The 27,324-nt window shown below is 45.4% G+C and overlaps 1 protein-coding gene and 1 long non-coding RNA gene across 2 annotated transcripts in view; one reads left to right on the forward strand and one right to left on the reverse strand.

Annotated features, from left to right (window-relative positions):
• The window catches only part of c5h8orf34 (chromosome 5 C8orf34 homolog), a 364,200-nt gene extending 359,138 nt beyond the window's left edge, over window positions 1–5,062 (reverse strand). Inside the window, exon 1 of the mRNA XM_072571481.1 lies at window positions 4,662–5,062. Within this exon, the coding sequence (XP_072427582.1) occupies window positions 4,662–4,727 (66 nt within the window). The 5' untranslated portion in view covers window positions 4,728–5,062. The remainder of the gene's footprint in view (window positions 1–4,661) is intronic.
• Window positions 5,063–5,183: 121 nt separating this feature from the next.
• LOC140477479 (uncharacterized) lies at window positions 5,184–27,297 on the forward strand. The gene is made up of 5 exons (XR_011960743.1): window positions 5,184–5,379; window positions 15,156–15,242; window positions 15,781–15,854; window positions 21,986–22,215; window positions 26,631–27,297. It is a non-coding gene; the product is annotated as an uncharacterized lncRNA (long non-coding RNA).
• The last annotated feature ends 27 nt before the right edge of the window (window positions 27,298–27,324 follow it).

Below are 27,324 nucleotides of genomic sequence, written 5' to 3' on the forward strand. Positions count from 1 at the left end.
GGAGCACCCGGAGGAAACCCACACAGACACAGGAAGAATGTGCAAACTCCACACGGATAGTTACCTAAGGTGACTCACTCTTTATGATCTAGCATGTCCTCACTATTGATTTGTCTGTACTGCTCACATAACAAAGCTTTTCACTGTACCAAGGGACGTGACTACAAGGAATCAAATTACTATTTTACAGAAAGTTCAAATTTTTTTCTTGAAGCGTAATTAATTCCAAGCTTGTTTGAACAGCATTTAGAGTTGCCCATCAGCTTTTCAATTAAATGCCTCCAAATGTCTACATTTTAAAAGTTTAATTGCTAAAATGAAATTATGAAACAGGTTTTTGCCACAATATATATGAACATATCTTGCGAGACCTTGACTCAACGTATTCTTCAGTCTTCGAAGCAGTTTTGAAAGATAGATATATTTTCTATACTGTACTGTGATTTGAACAGAACTTTATTTGAGCAGAGACCTTTCGGGATCAGCAGTCCTCAACTAAAACATATTTATTTTCTGGTCAATTACAGTTTCCAAATTAGCTGTTTTATTTGCCTATAAAAACTAATGCTGCATTCAGGGGCAAGTTATTGGTTGTAAAGTGGTCTGCGACACAATATAAAAAAATTCTCAAATAAGCATGTTAGAGAACATACTGGAGATACTCAGCAGGTCTGCAGATAGAGAAACAGAGTTAATGTTTTGAGTCCACTGACCCTTCTTCAGAACATTCTGAGGAATGATCACCGAATACAAAATGGTAACTTCTTCTGCCAGACCTGAGTTTCTCCACTAATTTCTGTTTTTATTTCAGATCTTCAGCACTTAGTTCTTAGTGATATCCATCTGCATTGATCTGGTTTATCATTCATAATATTACATTTGATAAACACAAATACATTAGCTTTACTTTAAATTAACTAGAAATATAACAAGATAACATCTTGTGAAATAAGTTAAACAATTGCATTCAATACTCTGCAAAAAAAACCTCTTCTTCGCTGCTTTAAAACTCGAAATTTGTACAATTCTGAATGGATATTTTCAACATTGCAAGCATATTCATCATGGTGATGGACAGAGGGAAAACCAGTAAAACGTAAAATGAATGTACAGGGACTTCCATTTGGAGGCAAGCAAGACAAATTGGACCAGTATACAGTGTTTACTAATTTTACTGGTTTTTCCTCCAACACGATAGACAACACTACTTTGACACAATAGGCAATTGCACATTGACTGAAGTTCATTTTTATTGCAACTATGATTGACTGTGATAAAGTGTGTGTGTGGGTAGGTTATTCACCAGTGACTAGGAAAAAGTGAGGACCGCAGATGCTGGCGATCAGAGCTGAAAAATGTGTTTCTGGAAAAGTGCAGCGGGTCAGGCAGCATCCAAGGAGCAGGAGAATCAACGTTTTGGGCATAAGCCCTTCTTCAGGAATGAGGAGGGTGTGCCAAGCAGGCTAAGATAAAAGGTAGGGAGGAGGGACTTGGGGGAGGGGCGTTGGAATGCGATAGGTGGAAGGAGGTTAAGGTGAGGATGATAGGCTGGAGAGGGGGTGGGGCAGAGAGGTCAGGAAGAAGATTGCGGGTCACAAAAGCGGTGCTGAGTTCGAGGGTTGGGACTGAGATAAGGTGGGGGGAGGGGAAATGAGGAAGCTGGAGAAATCTGAGTTCATCCCTTGTGGTTGGCAGGTTCCTAGGCGGAAGATGAGGCGCTCCTCCTCCAGGCATCGTGTTGACATGGTCTGGCGATGGAGGAGGCCAGGACAGAACCCCACTGGTCCTCACCTACCACCCACCAACCTCCAGATACATCGTATCATCCTTCGTCATTTCTGCCACCTCTAGACAGACCCCACCACCAAGGATATATTTCCCTCCCCTCCCCTCCCCTATCACCATTCCGGAAAGACTGCTCCCTCAGTGACTCCCTCGTCAGGTCCACACCCCCCACCAACCCAAACTCGACTCCCGGGACCTTCCTCTGCAACCACAAGAAATGCAAAACTTGCGCCCACCCCTCCCCCCTTACTTCCCTCCAAGGCCCCAAGGGATCCTTCCATATCCATCACAAATTCACCTGCACCTCCACACACATCATTTACTGCATCCGCTGCACCCGATGTGGCCTCCTCTACATTGGGGACACAGGCCACCTACTTGGGAACGTTTCAGAGAACACCTCTGGGACATCCGGACCAACCAACCCAACCGCCTTGTGGCTGAACACTTTAACTCCCCTTCCCACTCCACCAAGGACATGCAGGTCCTTGGAGTCCTCCATCGCCAGACCATGGAAACACGACGTCTGGAGGAAGAGCGCCTCATCTTCCGCCTAGGAACCCTCCAACCACAAGGGATGAATGCAGATTTCTCCAGCTTCCTCATTTCCCCTCCCCCCACCTCATCTCAGTCCCAACCCTCGAACTCAGCACCACCTTCCTAACCTGCAATCTTCTTCCTGACCTCTCCGCCCCCACCCCCTCTCCGGCCTATCACCCTCACCTTAACCTCCTTCCTATCGCATTCCCAACCCCCCTCCCCCAAGTCCCTCCTATCTTAGCCTGCTCTGCACACCTTCCTCATTCCTGAAGGGCTTATGCCCGAAACGTCGATTCTCCTGCTCCTTAGATGCTGCCTGACCTACTGCGCTTTTCCAGCAACACATTTTTCAGCTATTCACCAGTGACCCTATCATTGTAGAAGGCACACCAGAATAAAGCGCAGAACACTGCTGCAGACAAAAAAAAAATGATCATTGATTCATGAGCAAGAAAAGCATATTTCAATCTTTACCAGATTGCAAAATTTCTACATTTTTCTTGTACTCTCTTTACTACTAATTGCATGCCATTTTATAATATTGATAACATTGCCATCATTTCCAAAAATGCGCAATTGTTCGACACCCAAAAGTTAAAATTGCTATTCAAATTTATTAAGCTATAAAAACTGAAAATTAGTCAATTAAAAATTTCAGCCTCTTAACTCCCACATTTTTGGTTTCATTCCATTGAACCACACTGGCTCAGTGGTTAGCACTGTTACCTCACAGCAGCAGGGACCCAGGTTCGATTCCAACCTCGGCTGACTGTCTGTGTAGAGTTTGCACGTTCTGTCTGTGTGGGTTTCCTCCCACAGTCCAAAGATTGTGCGAGCTGGGATAGACCAACCACACTAAACTGCCTACAGTGTGCAGGGGAAATGGCAGGGTTCTGGGTGGGATACTCTTGGGAGAGTGTATGGACCGAGTGGCCTGCATTGGAGGGATTCTACGATAAAACACAGCTAAAAAGGAAGGTCTTGAGTAACATCCAGCTATTGTTAAAGCCTTTAAAAGGAAAAACAGAAGCGAAGGAGGAAAAAGTCACCATCCAATATTTAAAACAGCAGTTCGGCTGTATCGCCTCTGCAAAGTGGCCATACCTGCACATTTAATTATTAAAACAGCATGTTCACACTGTGCTGCAATTTTGTCGCGGCTGTCTGCTGACTCTGAAAATACTCTGGAATACAGGAGGATTCATGGAGATTAAAGGGCATCGTTTCAATTAAGCAGCTTTTGGCAAATCTTTAGCGCAAAATGAAAGGTCTCCATTTCATCAGGATGACAACCCAGCTTTGGAGAACAGTCCACCCCGGCAGGTTGTGTACATGCGAACCGAAGGAAACAAATCAGCAAAGCGGTGTCCCTTTAAGGGTCACAGTGTAGATGGTACCAGCTCAGAGTCGTGCTGCTGAAACACGTGCGAACACGCAACCAAAGCCTATCCTCCTTCACTAGGGGGATGCTTCCTGCACTGATGTTGGCTTCAGGTAAATACATTTCCTGTTAGTCTCAAACAAAAATGAACAGCACTTGTAGGGCAAGGTTAGTGTCCATACCTCTGGTCCAGGTTCAAGTCCCACTCGCTCCAGGAGCGTGACTCTAAACACATTGAAAACAATTTGTAACCAAAATAAATTGGGTTTTTTTTTAAAAGCCAGAAATGGAAACCACAAGAGTCAAAAAGCTAGCGAGAGAGTAGCACCATTGCAGATATAATGACAGGCAGGAGATCCCATCGGTTCACTCACAAGTCCAGTTTCAGTCTTACGGAGGTGTCTAACTCTAACAACATGTAAACTTACACATCACCGGGCTTTGTTGTGAATTTTAAACTTTGTCCACCCCAGTCCAACACCGGGTCCTCCACCCAAACACTAACAAAACAGTCCATTGACGCCTGGACTTGTGACAGCGATTTGGACATAAGGTAGCTTTAGGAAGTTTAATGTGACAGCCTCGGCGGGTGGGGGGAAAGAGAGAGAAAGCAACAACAAAAAAAACGGAACCTCTGTACAATTTATGAACCATGAGCTAATGTCACAACGTGCAAAAGAACCGTTTCCAACACCTGGTTCCCCGAGTAACAACACTTCAGACAACAGAATACCCTCTTCAGGTGTCCCCAAAAAAGACACCTTGCGAGACATTACAACCCATTTCAACAGATCAACTATTTCCCATCGAGGACTCCCTCGGGAACTCGCTACATTAATAGTCAGTGGTTTCAGCTGTTTGGTTACCCTTTCACACATGACACCGAGGGTAAACTCCAGCGGCTGCCCGCTCTCCCATGTGCCACGTTCAGATTTTGATTAGAAAACAGCCTCACCTCGAACAGGGAACCGATCTTGTTCTTCTCCAGGTAGGTTTGAATTCGAGATTGTTGAGACGCCATCGATAAGAAGAGGGAGGGGGAAACAGTGCAATAATGTTTGTTTTTGAATTCTAACAAGCAAAATTGTCAAGGCGGAGAGAAGAGATAACTTTCTGGATAGCTGCTGTTTCCTAGAATGTAACTCGTGGAGGAGAAGACTTTGTGGTTGCTGCTGATGTGTTGAAGTTGCAAGAGCTGTCCCTCTCTCTCTCTCACACACACACACAGCTTTAAGTTGTTGCTTGCTGTTCCCTAGCAAACACTGGGCGTTCCGTCTGTCGACTCCCAGCCTAGCGACGGGTTTCAAACAGGAATCTCGCCCGTTGGCCAGGCACTTGGTCAATCCACAGACTGACTTCACTGGCCAATCTCCTCCCTATTTTCTTTCTTGGTCCTTTCATCCCCCGAGTCTGATCCATCACAGACCCGCCTCCTGGATGACTTCAACAGGAACAGCGCCACCTCTTACACCCCTTCCCTTCCTCGGCTTTGAAGTGAATTTTAAAAATCCACTCTCCAGGGCAAAGCTGGCGACTGGGGAAGTGAACAACCATCTCATTTATTTCCGAATTGCTTTCATTAACGTGTGCGCGTTGTCCGCCCGCATTAATAACCTCGGAGCGACACGATCCACATGACGGCTCTTCAAGAATCTTAAGGTGAAAAGGAAAAGGTGAAGGATTGCTGTTTTCTGTAACATTTGCAGCAGCTCTTTATTTTTGGGAAAAAAAAAACCCCATTGAAAACAAGACCAATTCCTGTCCCGGACGGATGATCTGCTTCGCTGAGCGTTTAGTCCCGACCACCAGAGTGATACTAAATTCACGTGGAGTTTCCCATGAAAACTTAATCGTGATTTAATGCTTTGCATTGTTTTTGTAACATTTTTACTGGCAATAGTCCTCAAAAGGGCAGCGCGGTAGCTCAGTGGTTAGCATTGCTATCTCACAGCGCCAGGGTCCCAGGGTGTCTTGGGGCGACTGTCTGTGTGGAGTTTGCACATTCTCCCCCCTGTCTGCGTGGGTTTCCTCCCACAGTCCAAAGATGTGCAGGTCAGGTGGATTGGCCATGCTAAATTGTCCATAGTGTTAGGTGCATTAGTCAGGGGTACACCTGGGGAATGGCTCTGGGTGTGTAACTCTTCGGTATGGACTGGTTGGGCCTGTTTCCATACTGTACATATTCTAATAAAAAAGGGGAACTCTGTAAAGGATTAGAATTTATAATAAGAACGGGAATTTTGGATTCTGTAATTTCAGGAAAAATGCAAAGGTTCAGAGCTGTAGGAGCAGACCATTCAGTCCCTCGAGCCTATTCCACCTTTCAATATGATCACATTGAGTCCAATACCATAATCCCACCACCTTCCCCCCCCCCCCCCTATTCCTTGATCGCTTTAGTCACAAGAGCTACAGCTGAAAACAACAAATGCTGGAGATCAGAGGTAGATAAGCAGGAGGTTGGAAGGACACAGGCAGCATCAGAAGGTGGAGATGTCAATGTTTTGGGTGTAACACGTCTTCGGGAGGACACAGTGGGGCAGGCAGCATCCATGGAGAGAGAGCAAGCTAATGTTTACAGTCTCAATGACTCTTTGTCAGAGCTGCAGTGAAGTGGGGAGGGGGCAGCATTATGCAATGGTTAGATGAGGTGTTAGAATGTGGAGTTCTGGGGGAGAAAGGGTATTGATAGTTCAGATTAAGTGCTGGGAAGATGAGAATGGCAGAACAGTGGTGTGAAGAGCTGAGAAATGTGTTGCTGGAAAAGCGCAGCAGGTCAGGCAGCATCCAAGGAGCAGGAGAATCGACATTTCGGGCATAAGCCCTTCTTCAGGAATGAGGAGGGTGTGCCAAGCAGGCTAAGATAAAAGGTAGGAAGGAAGGACTTGGGGGAGGGGCATTGGGAATGCGATAGGTGGAAGGAGGTTAAAGTGAGGGTGATAGGCCGGAGTGGGGGTGGGGGCAGAGAGGTCAGGAAGAAGATTGCAGGTTAGGAAGGTGGTGCTGAGTTCGAGGGTTGGGACTGAGACAAGGTGGGGGGAGGGGAAATGAGGAAGCTAGAGAAATCTGCATTCTTCCCTTGTGGTTGGAGAGTTCTTAGGCAGAAGATGAGGCGCTCTTCCTCCAGGCGGCGTGTTGCCATGGTCTGGTGATGAAGGAGGCCATGGACCTGCATGTCCTTGGCGGAGTGGGAGGGGGAGTTAAAGTGTTCAGCCACAGGGCGGTTGGGTTGGTTGGTGCGGGTGTCCCAGAGGTGTTCTCTGAAACGTTCTGCAAGTAGGCAGCCTGTGTCCCCAATGTAGAGGAGGCCACATCGGGTGCAGCGGATGCAGTAAATGATGTGTGTGGAGGTGCAGGTGAATTTGTGATGGATATGGAAGGATCCCTTGGGGCTTGGAGGGAAGTGTGGGTCCAAGTTTTGCATATCTTGCGGTTGCAGGGGAAGGTGCCGGGATTGGAGGTTGGGTTGGTGGGGGATGTGGACCTGATGATGGAGTCGCGGAAGGTGTGGTCTTTCCGGAACGCTGATAGGGGAGGAGAGGGAAATATATCCTTGGTGGTGGGGTCTGTCTGGAGGTGGCGGAAATGACGAAGGATGATACGATGTATCTGGAGGTTGGTGGGGTGGTAGGTGAGGACCAATGGGGTTCTGTCCTGGTGGTGATTGGAGGGGCGGGGTTCAAGGGCAGAGGAGTGGGAAGTGGAAGAGATGCGGTGGAGAGCATCGTCAACCACGTCTGAGGGGAAATTGCGGTCTTTGAAGATGGAGGCCATCTGGGTTGTTTGGTATTGGAATTGGTCCTCCTGGGAGCAGATGCGACGAAGTCAAAGGAATTGGGAATATGGGATGGCGTTTTTACAGGGGGCGGGGGGGGAGGAGGTGTAATCTAGGTAGCTGTGGGAGTCGATCGGTTTATAGTAAATGTCTAGGTAGCGTCTAATGGGCAGACAATCCCACTGGCCTGGGGGGAGGGAAGAGAGAACAAAGTGACAGAGAATAGACGAGAATAGACTTTATTGTTACATGCGCTCAAATGAGTGCAATGAAAAGTTTGTAATGTTGCCACTTTGGCAACATTTTAGGTACAGGGTACATAGGTACAGATACTTTCCCTATTTGTTAAAGATTTGAAATTTTTGAAAAAGTTTAGCATAGGAATACAAAGTTCTAAAAAGTACACGAATTACTCAAAAGTCTAGAATAAGAATAGAAGTATCTTTCAGACATATTCAAATTCTTCTCCTTTTCATGGAGTCAGTGCCCACCGGGCTCCAGAACTCCAGGCCTTGCTCTGACCCAGGCTAGCCTCCAGGTCTCACCACTGGGACACGTCTCCCATGCCAGCCCAGAATTGGAGTGTCTCCCATTACGGACTCCAGCCTGTGACTCGCCTCCCGTGCAGAATGTAACAGTTAAAGCTAAAGAAAGGGAAGCAATGGGAGTTGGTGCACAATCTGAAGGTATTGAACTCCACACTGAGTCCGGAAGATTGTAAAATGCCTAGTCTGACGATGGGATGTTATTCCTTCAGACTGTGCAATGATTCACCGGAACACTGCAGCATGCCGAGGACAGACACGTGGCCATGTGAGCAGGGCGCTATGTTAAACTGACAAGCTACAGGAACATCAGGGTCATGCTTGTGCACAGACCGGAGGGATTTTGCGAAGTAGTCACCCAGTCTGTGCTTGGTTTCTCCAATGTAGAGTAGGTCACATTGAGCGCAGCGACTACAATAGACCGGATCAGAAGAGGTAGGGGTGAAATGCTGCTTCACCTGGAAAGATTGTTTCGGCCATTGGATGGTGAGCAGAGAGGAGGGGAAAGTGGCAGGTGGTGCACCTTCTACAGGTACATGGGAAGGTGCCGTAGGAAAGGGAGATGGTTGATGAATGGATGAGGGTGTCCTGGAGGGAACGATCCCTGTGAAATGCAGAGGGGGGGGGGGACTGAGGGGAAGATGTGTTTGGTGGTGGCATTCTGCTGGAGTTGTCTGAAATGGTGGTGAATGATCCTTTGAATGCAGAGGCTGGTGGGATGGCAAATGATGAGAAGGGGGACCCGGTCACACTGCTGTGAGAGATGGGGAGGGACAAGGGCAGACACACGGGTGATGGGTTCGGATACTGTTGAGGGCCCTGTCAACCACAGTGTGCTGGAAACCATAGTCAAGGAAGAAGGAAGCCACGGCAGCAGTGCTGGTTTGGAAGGTGGCATCATCTGAACAGCTACAAGATAGGCAAAGGAACGGAGAGAATAGGATGGGGTTCTTGCAGGATGTGGGGTGTGAAGAGATGTCATGAAGATAGCTATGGCAGTCATGGGCTTTGTAGTGAATGGTAGTGGGTAGCTTATTCCCCAAAATGGAGACAGAGAGGTCAAGGAAAGGATGTGGAGTGTTGAAAATGGACAATGTGAAAGTTACAGTGGGGTGGAAATTGGAGGAAAGATGACCAAATGTTTCAAGGTCCTGTGGGAGAATGAAGTGGCACCAAAGCAGTTGTCGACATACCAAGAAAAGAGCTATATCTACCTCTTCCTTCAAAACCCAATGGCTTGGCCTGAGCCACATTCTGTGGTAATGAATTCCACAGCCTCACCACTCCCTGGGTGAAGACATTTTTCCTCAATCCTAAAAGGTTTACCCCTGGTCTTTAAACTACAACCCTTGGTTCTGGGCTCCCCCAACATCCTTCCTACATCGAATCTCTCCAGTCCTGTTAGAATTTTATTGGATTCCATGAGATCCCAATCATTCTTCCAAACTCCAGGGAATTCAATCCTAACCAACTCAATCTCTCCTCATTCGTTAGTCCTGCCAATCAATCAATGTGGGAAGTCTTCACTGCACTCCCTGTGTGACAATGGCATCCTGCCTCAATTGAGGAGATTGACACCGCACACACCATTGCAGGTGTGGCCTCACCAATGCCGTGTATACTTGCAGCAAGACATCCTTGTTCCAATGCTTTAACTACATCAAGAACAGTGAATTAATAGCCTGGATCTAACTTTTAATCTTTGGCAACAAATGCAGAACAAAACTGGTTGCATTGTTGTAACTGAGATGAAAATGGAAAATATTAACTACTTTAGACAATGGTTCAAATGTTCAAAGAAACTATATCTATTTGCATTGCCTTAATATTTGAAATCAAGCTTTTGTTTTTAACTGAAGCACAACTGAATTACTGTATGTGGTTCAATTGTATCGGTAACTAACCCAGCAGCAACCTCAAACATTGGCTGGGACAGCTATACTGTTAAGGGCTTAGATGGTAAGAAATTACTAAAATGTGTTCAAGAAACTTACTTCAGGCATTGGGGCCTCCATTTGTCGAGAGGTGAGAGCGAGGACAGAGGGCTGCTGGGAAGGTGAAACCATTTTATTTGGGTAGTGGCTGAATCCAAGAGTTGATCAGCTAAGGTGTTTGTATTTTCATTATTTAAATTGTTTTATTGAGTGATTTTGTAAAAACTGTCCTTTTTCATTTACCTAAACTAAGATTAAAGATAAGTTTAAGGTTAAAAATGGCAGTAGATTTCAGACGCGTGTTACGCTCCTCCTGCTCAATGTGGGAGCTCAGGAACGCGGCTGATGTCCCTGACTCCTTCACGGGCGGGACATGTGTCCAGCTGCAGCTCTTGTTAGACTACATGACAGCTCTGGAGTTGCGGATGGACTCACTTTGGAGCATACGCGATGCTGAAGAGGTAGTGGATAGCACATTTAGTGAATTGGTCACACCGCGGATTAGGATTGCTGAGGGAGAAAGGGATTGGGTGACCAAAAGGCAGAGAAGGAGCAGGAAGGCAGTGCAGGTGTCCCCTGTAGTCATCTCCCTCCAAAACAGGTATACTGTCTTGGATACTGTTGGGGGAGGTGGCTCACCAGGGGAAGGCAGCAGTAGCCAGGTTCATGGCACCGTGGCTGACTCTGTTGTACAGAAGGGCAGGAAGCAGAGTGGAAGGGTTATAGTCATAGGGAATTCAATTGTAAGGGGTGTAGATAGGCGGTTCAGTAGTTGAAAAGGAGACTCCTGAATGGTATGTTGCCTCCCAAGTGCATGGGTCAGCAATGTCTCAGATCGACTGCAGAACATTCTGAAGGGGGAGGGTGAACAGCCAGTTGTCGTAGTGCATGTTGGCACCAATCATATCGGTAAAAAATGGGATGTGGTCCCGAAAGCAGAACTTAGGGAGTTAGGAGCCAAGTTAAAAAGTAGAACCGCAGAGGTAGTAATCTCAGGACTGCTACCAGTGTCACGTGCTAGTCAGAGTAGGAATGATAGAATAAGCCGGGTGAATGCATGGTTGGAGAGATGGTGCAGGAGGGAGGGGTTCAGATTTTTGGGATATTGGGACCAGTTCTGGGGGAGGTGGGACTATTACCTATTGGACGGCCTACACCTAGGCCGGACTGGAACCATGTCCTTGGGAGTACTTTTGTTAACACTGTTGGGGAGGGTTTAAACTAATGTGGCAGGGGGATGGGAACAAAATGAGATTAGAGGACAGTAAGGAAGCAGTAACTAAAGCCTTTAAGGAACTAGGTAATGAAGTCAGTGTGACTAAGGGGAAGGAGAAGGGTAGGCAGGGAGCAGATGGTGAACACAAAGGGACTGGTGGTCTGAGGTGCATTTGTTTTAATGCAAGAAGTCTAGTAGGTACGGCAGATGAACTTAACGCTTGGATTAGTACCTGGGAGTATGATGTTATTGTTAATCCTGAAACTTAGTTGAAGGAAGGGCATGATTAGGAATTAAATATCCCAGGATATCAATGCCTCAGGCGGGATGGAGAGGGCGGTAAAAGGCATGGAGGATGTGCATTACTGGTCAGAGGGGATATTACAGCTGTACTGAAGGAGGGCACTATGGAGGACTCGAGCAGTGAGGCAATATGGGCAGAGCTCAGAAATAGGAAGGGTGGGGTAACATTGTTGGGGCTGTACTACAGGCCTCCCAACAGCAAGCATGAGATAGAGGTACAAATATCTAAACAGATCATGGAAAGATGTAGGAGCAACAGGGTGGTGGTAATAGGGGAGTTTAATTTTCCCAACATTGACTGGGATTCACTTAGTGTTACAGGTCCAGATGGAGCAGAATTTGTAAGGAGCATCCAGGTGGGTTTTATAGAGCAGTATGTAAATAGTCCAACTCAGAAAGGGGCCATACTGTGCCTGATGCTGGGCAATGAGCCCGGCCAGGTAGTTGAAGCTTCTGTAGGGGAATACTTTGGGAATAGTGATCACAATTCCGTAAGTTTTCCATAAGTTGGACGATGACGGTAGTGGGAGGAAGAGTGCTAAATTGGGGAAAGGCCAACTTTGGAAAAATTTGGCAGGAGCTGGGGAGTGTAGATTGGAAGCAGCTGTTTGAAGGCAAGTCCACATTTGATATGTGGGAGGCTTTTAAAGAGAGGTTGATGAGAGTTCAGGAGAGGTATGTTCCTCTGAAAATGAGGGATCGAAATGGCAAGGTTAGAGAACCATGGATGACAAGTGAAATTGTGACACTAGCTAAGAGGAAAAAGGATGCGTACATAAGGTCTAGGCAACTGAAGACAGACAAAGCTTTGGAAGAATATTGGGAATGTCGGACCAATTAGCAAACAGGGTTAAGGAAAATCCCAAAGCCGTTTTTTCATATATAAGGAGCAAGAGGGTAACTAGAGAAAGGATTGACCCACTCAAGGACAAAGCAGGAAAGTTATGTGTGGAGTCAGAGAAAATGGGTGAGATCCTTAACGAATCCTTTGCATTGGCATTCACCAAGGAGAGGGACATAACGGATATTGAGGTTATGGATAGATCTTTGAATACACTAGGTCAAGTCGGCATGTCTGGATGGGATCTACCCCAGGTTACTGAGGGAAGCGAGAGAGGAAATAGCTGGGACTTTAACAGATATCTTTGCAGCTTCCTTGAACATGGGTGAGGTCCCTGAGGACTGGAGAATTGCAAATGTTGTCCCCTTCTTTAAGAAGGATAGCAAGGATAATCCAGGTAATTATAGACTGGTGAGCCTGACGTCAGTGGTTGGGAAGCTGCTGGAGAAGATACTGAGGGATAGGATCTATTCCCATTTGGAAGAAAATGGGCTTGTCAGTAATGGGCAGCATGGTTTTGTGCAGGGAAGGTCATGTCTTATCAACTCAATAGAATAATTTGAGGAGGTGACAAAATTGATTGATGGGGGAAGGACTGTAGATGTCATATACATGGACTTCAGTAAGGCGTTTGGTAAGGTTCCCCATGGGAGGCTGTTGGAGAAGGTGAAGTTGCATGAGGTCCAGGGTGTACCAGCTGAATAGACAGAGAACTGGCTGGGCAACAAGAGACAGAGAGTAGTAGTAGAAGGGAGTTTCTCAAAATGGAGACCTGTGATCAGTGGTGTTCCACAGGGATCTGTGCTAGGACCACTGTTGTTTGTGATATACATTGGAAGAAGGTATCAGTTGCCTGATTAGCAAGTTTGCAGATATCACCCGTGATTGGTAAAGTAACAGATAGTGAAGGGGACTGTCAGTCCTCACTTTTGCCCTGTCAGAGAATACAGCAGAATATAGATAGATTGGAAAGATGGGCAGAGAAATAGCAGATGGAGTTCAATCCGGGCAAATGCAAAGTGATGCATTTTGGAAGATCCAATTCCAGAGCAAACTATACAGGAAAAGTCCTGGGGAAAATTATGTACAGAGAGAACTGGGTGTTCGGGTCCATTGTTCCCTCAAGGTGACAACGCAGGTCAATAGAGTGGTCAAGAAGGCATACAGTATGCTTTCCTTCATTGGACGGGGTATTGAATACAAGAGTTGGTAGGTCATGTTATAGTTGTATAAGACTTTGGTTTGGCTGCATTTGGAATACTGTGTACAGTTCTGCTCGCCACATTATCAAAAGGATATGGATGCTTTGGAGAGGGTGCAGAGGAGTTCACCAGGATATTGCCTGGTGTGGAGGGTGCTAGCTACAAAGAGAAGTTGAATAGATTAGGATTATTTACATTAGAAAGATGGAGGTTGAGGGGGTGGAGCTGATTGAGGTCTACAAAATCGTGAGAGGAATAGACAGGGTGGATAGCAAGAAGCTTTTTCCCAGATTGGGGACTCAATTACTGGGGGTCATGAGTTCAAAGTGAGAGGGGAAAGGTTTAGAGGAGATATATGCGTGGAAAGTTCTTTACGCAGAGGGTGGTGGATGCCTGGAATGTGTTGCCAGCAGAGGTGGTAGGGGCAGGAATGATAGCGTCATTTAAGATGTATCTAGACAGATACATGAATGGACAGGGAGCAGAGGGATACAGATCTTTAGAAAATAAGTGACAGGTTTAGATAGAGGATCTAGATCAGCGCAGTCTTGGAGGGCCGAAGGGCCTGTTCCTGTGCTGTAATGTTCTTTTGTTCTTTGTTCTTTGTAGATAATTATCTTTATCAATATGTAAATCTACCTACTAGAGAAGGAGCAAAACCTGACCTTCTCTTGGGAAATAAGGCAAGAACAGTAACTGAAGTATTAGTGAGGGAGCACTTTGGGACTAGTTATCATAATTCTATTAGTTTTGGAAAAGGATAAAAGTTAAAGGTCTTAATTGGAGTAAGACAAATTTTAATGGTATGAGACAGGAACTTTCAAAAGTTGATTGGAGTCAACTATTTGCAGGTAAAGGGATGGCTGCCAAGTGGGAGGCTTTCAAAAGTGTGATAACGAGATTACTGAGGCATCACGTTCCTGTTAGAGTGAAGGGTAAGGCTAGCCAGAGTAGGGAACAATGAATGAATAAAGATACTGAGGTTCTGGTCAAAAATAAGAAAAAGTCACAAGTTAGATATAGCAAACTGGAATCATACGAATCTCTTGAAGAGTCTAAAGGGTGTAGGAGAATAGAGAGACCTAAGGGTTCGGGTACATAATTTTTTGAAATTTGTGCAACGGGTAGACAGGGTGGTTACGAAGGTGTTTAACAGACTTGACTTCATTGCTCAGACCTTTGAGTATAGGAGTTGGGATGTCATGTTGAGGTTGTACAGGATGTTGGTGAGGCCACATTTTGAGTACTGTCTACAATTCTGGTTGTCCTGCTATAGAAAGGATATTATTAAATTGGAGGGAGTTCAGAAAATATGTACCAGCATGTTACTGGGACTGGGGGATTTGAGTTACAAAGATAGGCTGGATAGACTGGGACTTTTTTCACTGGAGCTGAGGAAGTTGAGAGGTGAGACCCCATTATCAGCATTCTGGGGGTTATCATTGACCAGAAACTGAACTGAATGAGCCATATGAACACTGACAAAGAGTGTTGAAGTTGAATAGATTAGGATTGTTTACATTAGAAAGATGGAGGTTGGGGGGGAGCTGATTGAGGTCTACAAAATCTTGAAACAAAATCTTGAAAGCAAAATCTTGAGACTTGAAATGCTAACTCTGTTTTTCTCCCCTAGATTCTGCCAAACCTGCTGAGTTTCTTGAGCAATTTCTGTTTTCACTTCGATGGCAACAACAGCAGGTCAGGAGCTTGGAATTCCACAGTGAGTAGCTCCCCTCCTGTCTCCCTGATATCTGTCCACCATCTACAAGGCACAAGGCAGGAGTGTGATGGTCTGGATGGATGCAGCTCCAACAAACACTGAAGAAACTTACCCCCATCCAGGGCAATGCTGCCTGCTATATTGGCACCACAGTTTAGAAGCTTAAAAGATTGTGAATGACATGGATAGACTGGAAAGCAGGAAACCTTTTCCCTGGTGGAGGGGTGAATCACTAGGGGACACAGGTTCAAGGTACGGACGGGGGTGGGGCAACTTTAAAAGAGATATGCGAGGCAAGTCTTTCATGCAAAGGGTGGGCAGTGCCTGGAACACACTGCCAGACGAGTTGGTGGAAGCAGACACAACAGCAGCATTCAAGAAGCTCCTGGATAAAAACAGGAATAGGAAGGGAATAGAGGGATAAGGATCCTGTCAGTGAAGACAGTTTTAGTATGGAAGGGCAAAATGTGTCAGCACAGGCTTGGAGGGCCGAAGGGCCTGTTCATGTACTGCATTGATTATTGTTCTTTGTTCACAGTCTGGATTAGAACGGTGCTGGAAAAGCACAGCAGGTCAGGCAGCATCTGAAGAGCAGGAAAATCGATGATTCGGGTAAGTCTGTTTCCACACTGTAGGGGTTCTATCTGGGAGGGCGAGGAAGTTGGGGGGGGGGGGTAAAGTTGAGGTTGGGGTAAAGGTGAGGTGGGGTAAAGTCGAGGGGGCTAAAGGTGAGGTGGGGTAAAATCGAGGGGGCGGTAAAATCGAGGGGGCGGTAAAATCGAGGGGGCAGTAAAGGTGAGGTGGGGTAAAGTTGAGGGGACTAAAGTCAAGGTGGGGTAAAGTCGGGCGGGTAAAGTCACGGAGTGGGGGTAGGGGGAGCAGAGAGGGAGAAATGTAGGTGTCGAGGGGGAGGCACGTGATCTACGTTTTAAATTTCCAAACTCTGCCAATACTTTTGAGAAGGGGAAAGGAAATAATAAAAGATTGAAAATCAAGTTAGAAATGACTGCATGTAGAGCAGGGCATGGAGAGAGACAGAGAGAGAGAGAGAGAGAGAGACAGAGAGAGAGAGAGACAGAGAGAGAGAGAGAGACAGAGAGAGAGAGAGAGACAGAGAGAGAGAGAGGGACACTGAGACAGAGACAGAGAGAGAGAGAGAGAGAGACAGAGAGGGACAGTGAGACAGAGATAGAGAGAGAGAGACAGACAGAGAGAGAGAGAGAGAGAGATTAGATTAGATTACTTTACAATGTGGAAAAAGGCCCTTCAGCCCAACAAGTCCACACCAACCCGCCAAAGCGTAACCCTTACATTTACCCCTTACCTAACACTATGGGCAATTTAGCATGGCCAATTCACCTGACCTGCACATCTTTGGACTGTGGGAGGAAACCGGAGCACCCGGAGAGAGAGAGAGAAAGAGAGAGAGAGAGACAGACAGACGGGGCGGGGGGGGGGTCCCTTCATCACCAAAGAACACGAGCAACAGTGCGTACCATTTACAAATGCACTGTGGTAACTCACCAAGACTCCTTTGACCACACCTTTCACACCCAAAACCTCTACCATCAAGAAGGATAAATGCAGCAGATATATGGGAGCACCACCTCCTGGAAGTTTCCCTCCAATGTTGGACACACCCTGGATTGGAACTGTACGTTTGGTCGCTAGATCAAAATTATAAAACTCCTTCCCCGAACAGCACTCTGGGAATCCAGCCAAGGATTCTAGCAATTCAAGAAGTTAGCTTAGCACCACCTCCTCAAGGACAAGCAGGTGTGGACAACACATTCTGGCCAAGACAGAGACAACTGCATCCCATGTAGAAATCAAAAAAATCACTCTGCATGCATTCTCAATACCTCAGTGATGGGAATCAGATGGATACTTCCCTCTTACTGCAAGTACTCAGTCCCCCATGGGGACTGTTGAGATTCTGCTTTTGAATTTGAATTTGGATTATGTTTTATTGTCATGTATACTCAAGCACAGGGGCACAGGAGGACAGTGAAACATATACAGTATCACCACTCCCGGCACGTACCAAATCTTGAGTAAAAAGTCGAAAAATAAAGAAACATGTAAAAGTTCAATGTTATAGTTCTTCTCATTATAACGTAGTAAATAAGAAATAAAGGTGAAAGTTCCAAGTTACAGTCCCTCTTTAAGCCATGGGTCTGCAGTTGCTCCACACTGCACTTTCCCCACAAGGACTCTCTCTCTCCCCTATGATGGGCCCAATCTTTCTCCCTCACAAGGACCTGCTGTCTCTTTTCCCCATGAGGACTCTCTCTCCCCCCCCCCCCCCCCCCCCCCCTCCCACTGGGCCCAATCTCTCTTCCCCCCCCACACTGGGCCCAATCTCTCTCCCCCCCCTACCCACGCTAGGCCCAAACTCTCTCCCCCCCACACTGGGCCCAATCTATCTCCCTCACAAGGACTCGCTGTCTCTAACCCATGAGGACTCTCTCTCTCCCTCACAAGGACTCATTGTCTCCCCTCTACTGGCCCAATCTGTCTCCTTCACTAGGCTTGATCTCTCGATCCCCGCACATCCACGCTGCCACTTTGCCCTGTCTGCCAGGACACCAGTGTCCCACCCTGGTGCCATTCCTCTCCACCAGCTGCCCTGCGGTGCCCCCTTGCCCAGGCACACCAACCTCCTTGCAAAGTCCTCGCTGTGGACACCTAGCCCCTACCGGGGCCACCACTTCCTCCCTGACCGAGCTGCCTCTGGAAGGTAAGTGGAGAGAAAAAAAAATTAAAAAGAACTTAGAAAACAGCAAAAAAAGAAGAAAGAAAAGTGCTCAGAGTAGACGGGCACTGGCTGAGGAGCCTCACTGTCTCACAGAGTCTGTGGAGTAATGGATTATTGTAAATTAGTCAGTAATGTAACTGATGATGTAATCATGACATAGGGTAAACAGTAGATTCACATAGAGACTGAGATAGAAGCTAGGCTCTGTACAGGCTGCATAGTGTGAATAAAGAGGTAGAATTACTTCACCACGCTACCATCCATATTACTGGTGGAGTAAAGCAGATAAGAAGCACCAATCCAATCAACACTAAGGGGACTGTGATAAACCAAGATAAAAGGAAGACTGCACTGTGATATCAAAGTCCCTTCCATGTACAGCCCTCATTCCCAACATTAGGTGGCAGTATTGCGGCAAAGGTTTGACACATCCAATACCAAACACTTTCAAAATTCCCAGGTGACAATCTGCAACTTAAAATGGCTGCTGTGATCACCTGACCACAGATTGAGTCAGGTCCGGGGAAACCACTACAGAACTCACTCAATCAACTCTACCATCTCATCCCAAGACTGTAAAGGCAGACAGCTAAGTCAGTACCAAGGATGCCTTTTATTTTATTGATTTGTGGGACATGGGCATCGCTGGCTGGGCCCAGCATTTATTGCCCATCCCTAATTGCCCCTTGAGAAGGTGGGGCTGCCTTCTTGAACTGCTGCAGTCCAGTTGGTGTGGTGTAGATTGACTCACAAGTCCTCAGGGAGGGAATACCAGGACTCGGCGACAGAATATTCCTGCAGAGTGTTCCACTTGGGATGACAATGGAACCAGACTAGAAAACATAAAAACAAACCATATTTCAGTGGCTCGCTTGGCAGAGCAGAGAGGATAGAAAAAAAATGGATTCATGATAACAGGATCTGAAAGGCTTGCATGCTCTCTCTTTCTTTTTCTCTCTCTCTCTCTCTCTCCCCACAAGGCTTAGGGCGTCAGGGACCTCTGATGGGCCCATGGGTTTCAAAAAGGAGTCTGCCCATCTTACCCAATACCAGCTGAAGCTGCCAGTCCACTGGGTAAAATAGAACCAAGGATGGGATGATCCCTTTAAGTTCCCATCAGTTGACCATTTACGGGCCTCATACAGCTCCAGTGAAGGTGAGATGGGGTGGGGAGAATTAGTGAGGTATGGTTGGTGGTGTGGCTCAGTGGATCGCACTGCTGCTTCACAGCACCAGGAAGCCAGGTCCCTGGGGTGACTGTGTGGAGCTTGCACATTTTCCCCATGTCTGTGTGGCTTTCCTCCAGGTTTTCTGGTTTCCTCTGACAGTCCAAAGATGTGCAGGTTAGATGCATTGACCATGGGAAATGCAGGGTTACAGGGGTAGGATAGGAGGGTCAGTATGAGCTGAATGGCCTGTTTCCCCACTGTATGAATTCTATAATTCTCACAGGAGGCAGGAAATCCTGGATTTGCAAGCTTTCTGCCTTTAATACTGCAGTGTGTTTTTTTTTTGTGGGCATAGAGGAGGGAGTAGAACATCTAATCTGTACAGCATTGTGACTAAATATGTAAAATACATTATTCTTTCATCTATTCTCCGCCTTGATTGAGAGTTAAGGTTTCAGAACAGAGAAGTAAACAGGCCCTTTGTTTGGCAGATTCAGTTTCCAAGCCCAATTTGCCCACAAATTTATTTTGACCGTTACGCCACCTCCCACTTAAAGCGCAAAATAAAAAAAAACTTCAAAGTTTGAAAAAATATTAAATGTAGAAGCAGTTTTTAAAAAAAAGTTGTGATGCTGATTAGTTACTAGAAATCAAATTTAAAATCCAGCCCTTTCAATTCTTTAAAATCGAACTGGCAGATTCCGTCAGACCAATAGGCAAGAATAAAGATATTTGAAAACTTAGCAGAAAGTTTAGCTGTGAAATATTAGAGTTAATATAAAAACAAGCTGTCTGGTAGAGCTGAATTCACTGCATACTTTACATAATGCCAGTGGTTTCAATGGATGGTTTTTAATGGATGATACATTTTTACCAATTTACCTATCTTACCAATTTTTATAGATGCACCATAGAAAGGATCCTATCTGGATGCATCTCAGCCTGGTATGGCAACTGCTGTGCCCATAGACTGCTAGAAACTGCAGAGAGTTGTAATGCAGTTTTCAAAGAATTATGTACCTGAACACCTTGGTCTCTCTGTTCGACAAAACTACCCAGGACCCTACCATTAATCATATATGTACTGCCCTCGTTTGTTTTACCAAAGTGCAATATTTATCCAAATTGTACATCTAAAATTTGGTACAGTGTCACATAACAGAGTTGTGACAGAAGTTACAGGTCGTGGAATAAAAGGATCATGGAGACAAAATTGGCTGAGAGATAGGAAGCAGAGAGCAATAGTGAATGGATATTTTCAGATAGAAGAAAGTTTTGTAGTGAAGTTCCCCAGAAGTCAATATTGGGACTTCTTCATTTCATTGTTTTTATAGACTATTTAAATCCTGGTGAGCAGGGGACAATTTCAAAATTTTTGTATGATACAAAACATGGGAGTGAAGATTGTTGAAAATCACATACCACCAGGTTATAGTTCAACGGATTTATTTGGAAGCACTAGCTTTCAGAACAGTGCTTCCAAACAAACCTGTGTGTGTGTGATTTTTAATTTTGTCCACCCCAGTCCAACACCGGCATCTCCAAATCGGGAGTGAAGATGATAGTGTTGAACATCAAAAGGATATAGCCACTTTGGTGGAGAGGGCAGAAGGGTGGCAGATGCAGTTTAATGAAGAGAAGTGTGATGTTTGGCAGGAAGAATGGACAGACAATTCCAAATAAAGGGTGCAATTCTGAAGGGGTTGCAGGGTCAAGTGGACCTGGAACTGGGCACAGATCACAAAGTGAATACAAAATACAGTGCCCTTAATCGGGGCACAGAGTATAAAAGTAAGGAAGTGATGTCACCATTGTCAGCTGGAGTATTGTGCACAGTTTAGGGCCCCACAGTGTAGGAAAGATGGGAACGCATTGGAGAGAACGCAATAGATTTACAAGAATGATTCTTGAGATGAGAAACTTTAGTTAGCAGGATGGACTGGGACTGTTTTCCTTGGAGAGAAGGAAGCTAAGAGGAGATCTAATCAATGTTTTCAAAACCATGAGGGAGCTGGATCGAGGAGATTGTGAGAAAATATTCCCACTCATAATAGGATCAAGAACAAGACGGCATAGATTTAATTATTCCAAACCAGCTGTAGGTGGACTTTCCAGGGTGTACACTCTCCTGAACACTGGCCTGTGAGTTCTCTTACTCGATTGAAGTCTAGTTGATCTCTTTCAGTGTCACGAGTCCACATACTGGCAGCAACTACAATGGCTTGCTGGCCCTGATCTGCACAAAAAGTTTATCCGTTTGACCAAGGCTTGACTTGGTTTTGATGTTTTGCTGTGGGCTGACCTAGAGTCTATATCCTGAGTGAGGAAATACACTTCCCTGAACCCCAAGCTCAGTTGGACTGGAGAGGGTGTCCCCTTCCAATGCAATACCTTGCAACTCAAATGCTCCACTTGCTGCATTCTCCAATGACACAGCCAGTTGTAGAACCTGATTGAAGTCCAGTTGGGCTTCAGCTAGTCAACACCTTTGCATAGTTGTGTCATTAATCCCATATCCCAAACGATCTCTCAGCATCTCATTAAGGGTTAAACCAAAGTCACTTGCCTCTGTCAGTCATCTTAACCTCGTCAAAAATCCTGATAAGGATTCCTCTGATTCTTGAATTGCTGAGTAAACTAATAGCATCTCAAAATCAGAGGAGGTTTGGGGTCATGATATTCCTGAACAAAATCTGTCAACTCTTGAAAGGTTTTAGTAGCTGGTGCCTCTGGGAAAGGTAGGCTCCTTAAAACCAAAAAAAGCTGAGGAGCCACAAGCTGGCAGGAGAATTACTCTTTGCTTTTTATCTGCCCAGATGAATTATTTGCCCAGAAAAAAAAACACATTCTTTCCACATCCTGGGCCCAGCCTTTGATGTTGTTCTGTGTTGGTGGTGGCTGTTGTCTGTGCGGCAGTGGGGGCGGAAGTGATATCAACACTCGCCGCGGCGGTGGTGGCTGCAGTGGCCATGTGGGCAATGGCGCCTGAGCAGTTCCAAAGGTCACAGGAAGGTTCAGGAACGGTCGAGGAATCCGGAGTGTGGGAGTGAGTACATGAAAGTTTTTTGTACCTTCTTTCTTTGGTGTTCGATATGGCTAGGAAAAAACATTTGATGGCAGGATTAAGCTTCCCAAATAATGGCATGACGCCAGAAACACTTCTCCCAATTCAAAGGCTGGGAGCAAGTAGTGAACAGGTTTCTTCAGGAGTGATTGTTTCTCTCGTCGCCACTGAAATAACTCCAGAGAGGCCGGTATCCCATCAGCAAGTCACTAACACTGATCCTGCTCCCTCAGAGCCAGCTCTCCGAGTGAACAGAACCTTTGAATCCTGGTTTAAAAAAATAAACAGGAGTGTCAATGTCAACAGAAATTTGATTTCTTCTATTACATCGCCAATTTCTCTTCTCGCCTGCTTCCTGAGATAACTTCATGATGGTCGATCTCCCGTTACCAAGTCACCCTTTATTTGTACTTGGAGAGTCCTTGACACTGGTCCAGCTCCCTCAGAGCCAGCTCTCAAAAATGCTGAACACTATCGGCAGTTTAACATGGCCAGTGCATCTGGCTGACACTCCTTTGGACAGGGGGAGGAAGCCCATGGAAACGCAGAAAGAATGTGCAAACTCCAAACAGGCAATCATCCACAGTGGGAATGGAACCCAGATCCCTGGCACTGAGAGGCAGCATTGCTAACCACTGAGCCACCATGCTAGTCCCTCATTTCATAGAATCCCTACAGTGTGGAAACAGGTTCCTCAGCCCAACAAATCCACACTGACCCTTTGAAGAGTAACCCACTCAGAACCATTCCCCCAATCTATTACTCTACATTTACCCTTGACTAATGCACCTCACCTACACATCCCTGAATACTAATTGGCAATTTAGCATGGCCAGGTCGCCTAATATGCACATCTTTGGACTATGAGTGGAAACCCACACGGACAGGGGGAGAATGTGCAAACTCCACACAAACAGTCACCCAAGGCTGGAATAGAACCCGGATCCCCAGCGCTGTTAGGTAGCAGTGCTAACCACTAAGCCACCCTGCCATCCCAAACTCCTGTTTGTATCTGTCAGCCAGGGCTCCCTGATTGGACCAGGTTAACATCCACAATGAGGGAACTCATACTCTATGATGTGCACCTGGCTGACTTCATTACAATCTCTTCAGTGGGACAGGCTTGATGGGCTGAATGGCCTACCCCGTTCCTCAGTTTCTCTACCCACAATCCTTCACAGTCACTCATCTAAAATGCAATGTTATCACAAGCCATTCAATTTCAATTTGTATTATCTGAAAGTCAATGGAAAACTGTTCAACCCTGTATCATCTAAGAAGTCTCTGAATTCAAATTCAGTGTCATTATTTAGAACAGAAAGATCCAAGGGGGAGAAAAATAAACAAGTTGGAATCCTTTAACTGCCTATTAGGTTTCTAAACAAAAAAGAGATCACATCGATAATAAATGTTATTCTTGGCTCATGAGTGTTTCAAAGTTCTTAAGACCACCTGCTGAGCTGTGAAATCTGAAGCCCAGCCAAGCATTCGCAATAGAACAGTTCTCATAACCAGTATTTCCAGCCGCATTGACAGGAAAGAAATCTAAGCAGAATGCCCATCAATTAATGGCAGGTGAATAGGTGCAGACCATCTTTTACATTGACTTTTCTTTTAAAAAAGTATCTGATTTGCCAGTCCAATTAAAGCAAAAATATTACTGCAGATGCTGGAATCAGGATCGGGAGCGTAGAGCTGGAAAAGCACAGCAGGTCAGGCAGCATCCGAGGAGCAAGAGAATCAATGTTTTGGGCATAAGCCCTTCATCAGGAATTCCAGATGCTGCCTGACCTGCTGTGCTTTTCCAGCACCACACTCTCGACAAAAATATGACAGCAGAGGACATTTTGTTTTTGCATTTTTTTTTAAACTGAGGGCAGTACTGTGAATTAGGATTAGATTAGATTCTCTACAGTGTGGAAGCAGGCCCTTCGGCCCAACCAGTCCACACCGACCCTCTGAAGAGCATTTCTCTCTGACTGATGCACCTAACACTATCAGCAATTTAGCATGGCCAATTCACCTGATCTGCGCACCTGGAGGAAACCCACACAGACACTGGGAGAATGTGCAAAGTCCACACTGACAGTCATCTGAGGCTGGAATCAAACCTGGGACCCTAGTGCTGTGAGGCAGCAGTGCTAACCACTAAGCCACCATGCCGTCGCAAAGCAATTATATAATACAAATGTCAACATACCTTCGCAGGCATCTCTATGATAAATTGTTGCATCTAAATTACATTTCAACACTCATAAATATGGTGTTTGAAGATGTCAAATATTTACACTTATCATTTGAAATATTTCTGATTCCTAGCTGAGATTCCGTCTTCTCCAGGAACTCCCAAACCTGATGTTGTTTTAGTGGTTTTCCAAAACCCCACATCATATGAAAATGTTGTGTGTCAGGATATCTGACTTTTACCCCTCCACCCCATTAAAAAGGGGGAAGTTTTGGCGCATTTGCATTTTTCACGCTCCTGAGGTGGAAAAAAGGACGAAGGAAAATGGTACCAGGAATACAGAGAAAAATCCGATTTCCTTGCAAAGAAATCAAAAGGGCAGCTTCTTGCACACTGAAATAGGCACTGTGTGTCAAAAGAACGAAGAGGACAAAAGAGACAGAGCACAGGAACAGGCCCTTTGGCCCTCTAAGCCTGTACCCATCATCATGCCCAAACTAAACGAAAAGACAAACCCTCTGCCTTTACTCAGTCCATATCCCTCTATTCCCTCCCTATTCACGTAGCCATCCAGATGCCTCTTAAATGTCACCAACGTTGCTGCTTCATTCCAGTACATTCCAGATTCCTACCACTCTCTGGGTGAAAAACGTCCCTCACACATCTTCCTTAAACTTTCCCCCTTGAACCTGCGCCACCTTGTAATTGAAACTTCAGCCCTGGGAAAAAGCCTCTGACTATCCTTCCTTCATAAATTCAAAGAAAACAGAATAAGACACTATTCCACAAGTATTTCAGACCCAGCAAATGACACAAACAAAAAATGAAAAAATTCCAGTTGATTTGCTGTCACAAAGAAGTACCTAACAATGTTAATCATTCCATGCAAAGAAGAAGTGCCTTCTCAAGGCCTATTGTAAACTTCCTAACACCTAGTTATTGTAGTGAGGCAATGGCCGAGTGGTATTATTGCTGCCCTGTTACTATAGAGACCCAGGTAATGTTCTTCAAACCCAGGTTCAAATCCTGCCCTGGGAGATGAATGTAGAATATTACAGCACAGTACAGGCCCTTCAGCCCTTGCAGTTGTGCTGACCTGTGGAACCAATCTGAAGCTCATCTATCCTACACTAGTCCATGTTTATCGAATGACTATTTAAATGCCCTTAAAGTTGGCAAGTCTACTACTGTTGCAGGCAGTGCATTCCATACCCTTACTACTCTCTGAGTAATGAAACTACCTCGGACATCTGTCCTATATCTATCAGCCCTCAATTTAAAGCTATGTCACCTTGTGCTAGCCATCATCATCCGAGGAAAAAGACTTGCACTGACCACCCTATCTAACCCTCTGATTATCTTATACGTCTCAATTAATCACCTCTCAACCTTCTTCTCTCCAACAAAAACAGCCTCAAGTCCCTCAGCCTTTCCTCCAAAGACCTTCCCTCCATACCAGGCAACATCCTGGTAAATCTCCTCTGAACCCTTTCCAAAGCTTCCACTTCCTTCCTATAATGCAAAGACCAGAACCGCACCCAATACTCCAGGTGCGGCCGCACCAGAGTTTTGTACAGCTGCAGCATGACCTCATGGCTCCGAAACTCAATCCCTCTGTCAATAAAAGCTAACACACAGTGTGCCTTCTTAACAATCATATCCACCTGGGTGGCAACTTTCAGGGATCTATGTACATGAAGATGGTGGAATTTGAATTCAATTTAAAAAGTCTGGGATTAAGAGTCCATGAATTGATTGTCAGGAAAAACCGATCTGGTTATTAATGCCCTTTATGGAAGGAAACTGCCATCCTTACCTGGGCTGGCCTAAATTTGACTCTCGATTCACAGCAATGTGGTTGATTTTTAGCTGTCCCCTGGGCAATTAGGGACAGGCAATAAATGCTGGCCTAGCCAGTGATGTCCACATCCCGTCAATCAATTGAACAAACACTGGGATGGGTTTCAAGCAGAGTCTCCCTTCTTCGTAGGGGATAGAATATCTATTAGAAATTAAATTAGAATTAAAAAGATGTGAAAACATTCAATTCATTTTACTTACGAGATTTAATCTTCCCTGTTTTGGGACGGAACCATAAATCCCACAAAAAATAAAATGTTCAAGAACGAAAGCTGAAGTACAGAGGTGGTTTAAGAAAGGCATTATCATTTGACATTTGGATGACCATTATTTATCACAATAATTTCTACAGAACGATGAATATCTCAGCGGACCATAAAATTGTGTTTTGACACTCGCTTAAACATTGCTCGAGGATTTTGGAAGTGAACTGCAACCGAATTAAACTGGTTGGTTCTTGCAGAAAAGTATCACTTTTGGAATGAAGACTTGATGATACAAACATTCTTTACATTTGATAATTTGGAAATGGACAATGGGTTTGACTGGACATCAGAAAGTATTATCACTTTATGTGAGTCTATGTGTTTATTCTTTCACACGTGTATTGGTAGAATCATAGAAGTATCCATTTGGCCTGTCAAGTCCACACCGGCCCTCAATTTCCCATGGCCAATCCACCTAACCTGCACATCTTTGGACTGTGGGAGGAAACCAGAGCACCGGGAGGAAGGGAGAGTGTGCAGACTCCACACAGACAGTCACCTGAGGGTGGAATCAAACCCAGGTACCTGGCACTGTGAGATAGCAGTGCTAACCACTGAGCCAACATGTTACCCCAGTTAAATAAATGACAATAGTTTCTCAGCTTGTGTAGCTAGTTATTCAATTCAGAGCACTGTTATGTTGCAAAGCTTCAAAGTATTCTTTCAGAACTAGAGGGCAAAATAGTGTGAGCACATGGTTAAGAAACATAACATTAATAAGACATTGATGGTATGTTTACGTATGCTTGTCTTATGTGAATAAAAGTACTGTGAAAAGAT

Source organism: Chiloscyllium punctatum, chromosome 5 (assembly GCF_047496795.1).
Source record: "Chiloscyllium punctatum isolate Juve2018m chromosome 5, sChiPun1.3, whole genome shotgun sequence".
Classification (NCBI taxonomy): domain Eukaryota; kingdom Metazoa; phylum Chordata; class Chondrichthyes; order Orectolobiformes; family Hemiscylliidae; genus Chiloscyllium; species Chiloscyllium punctatum.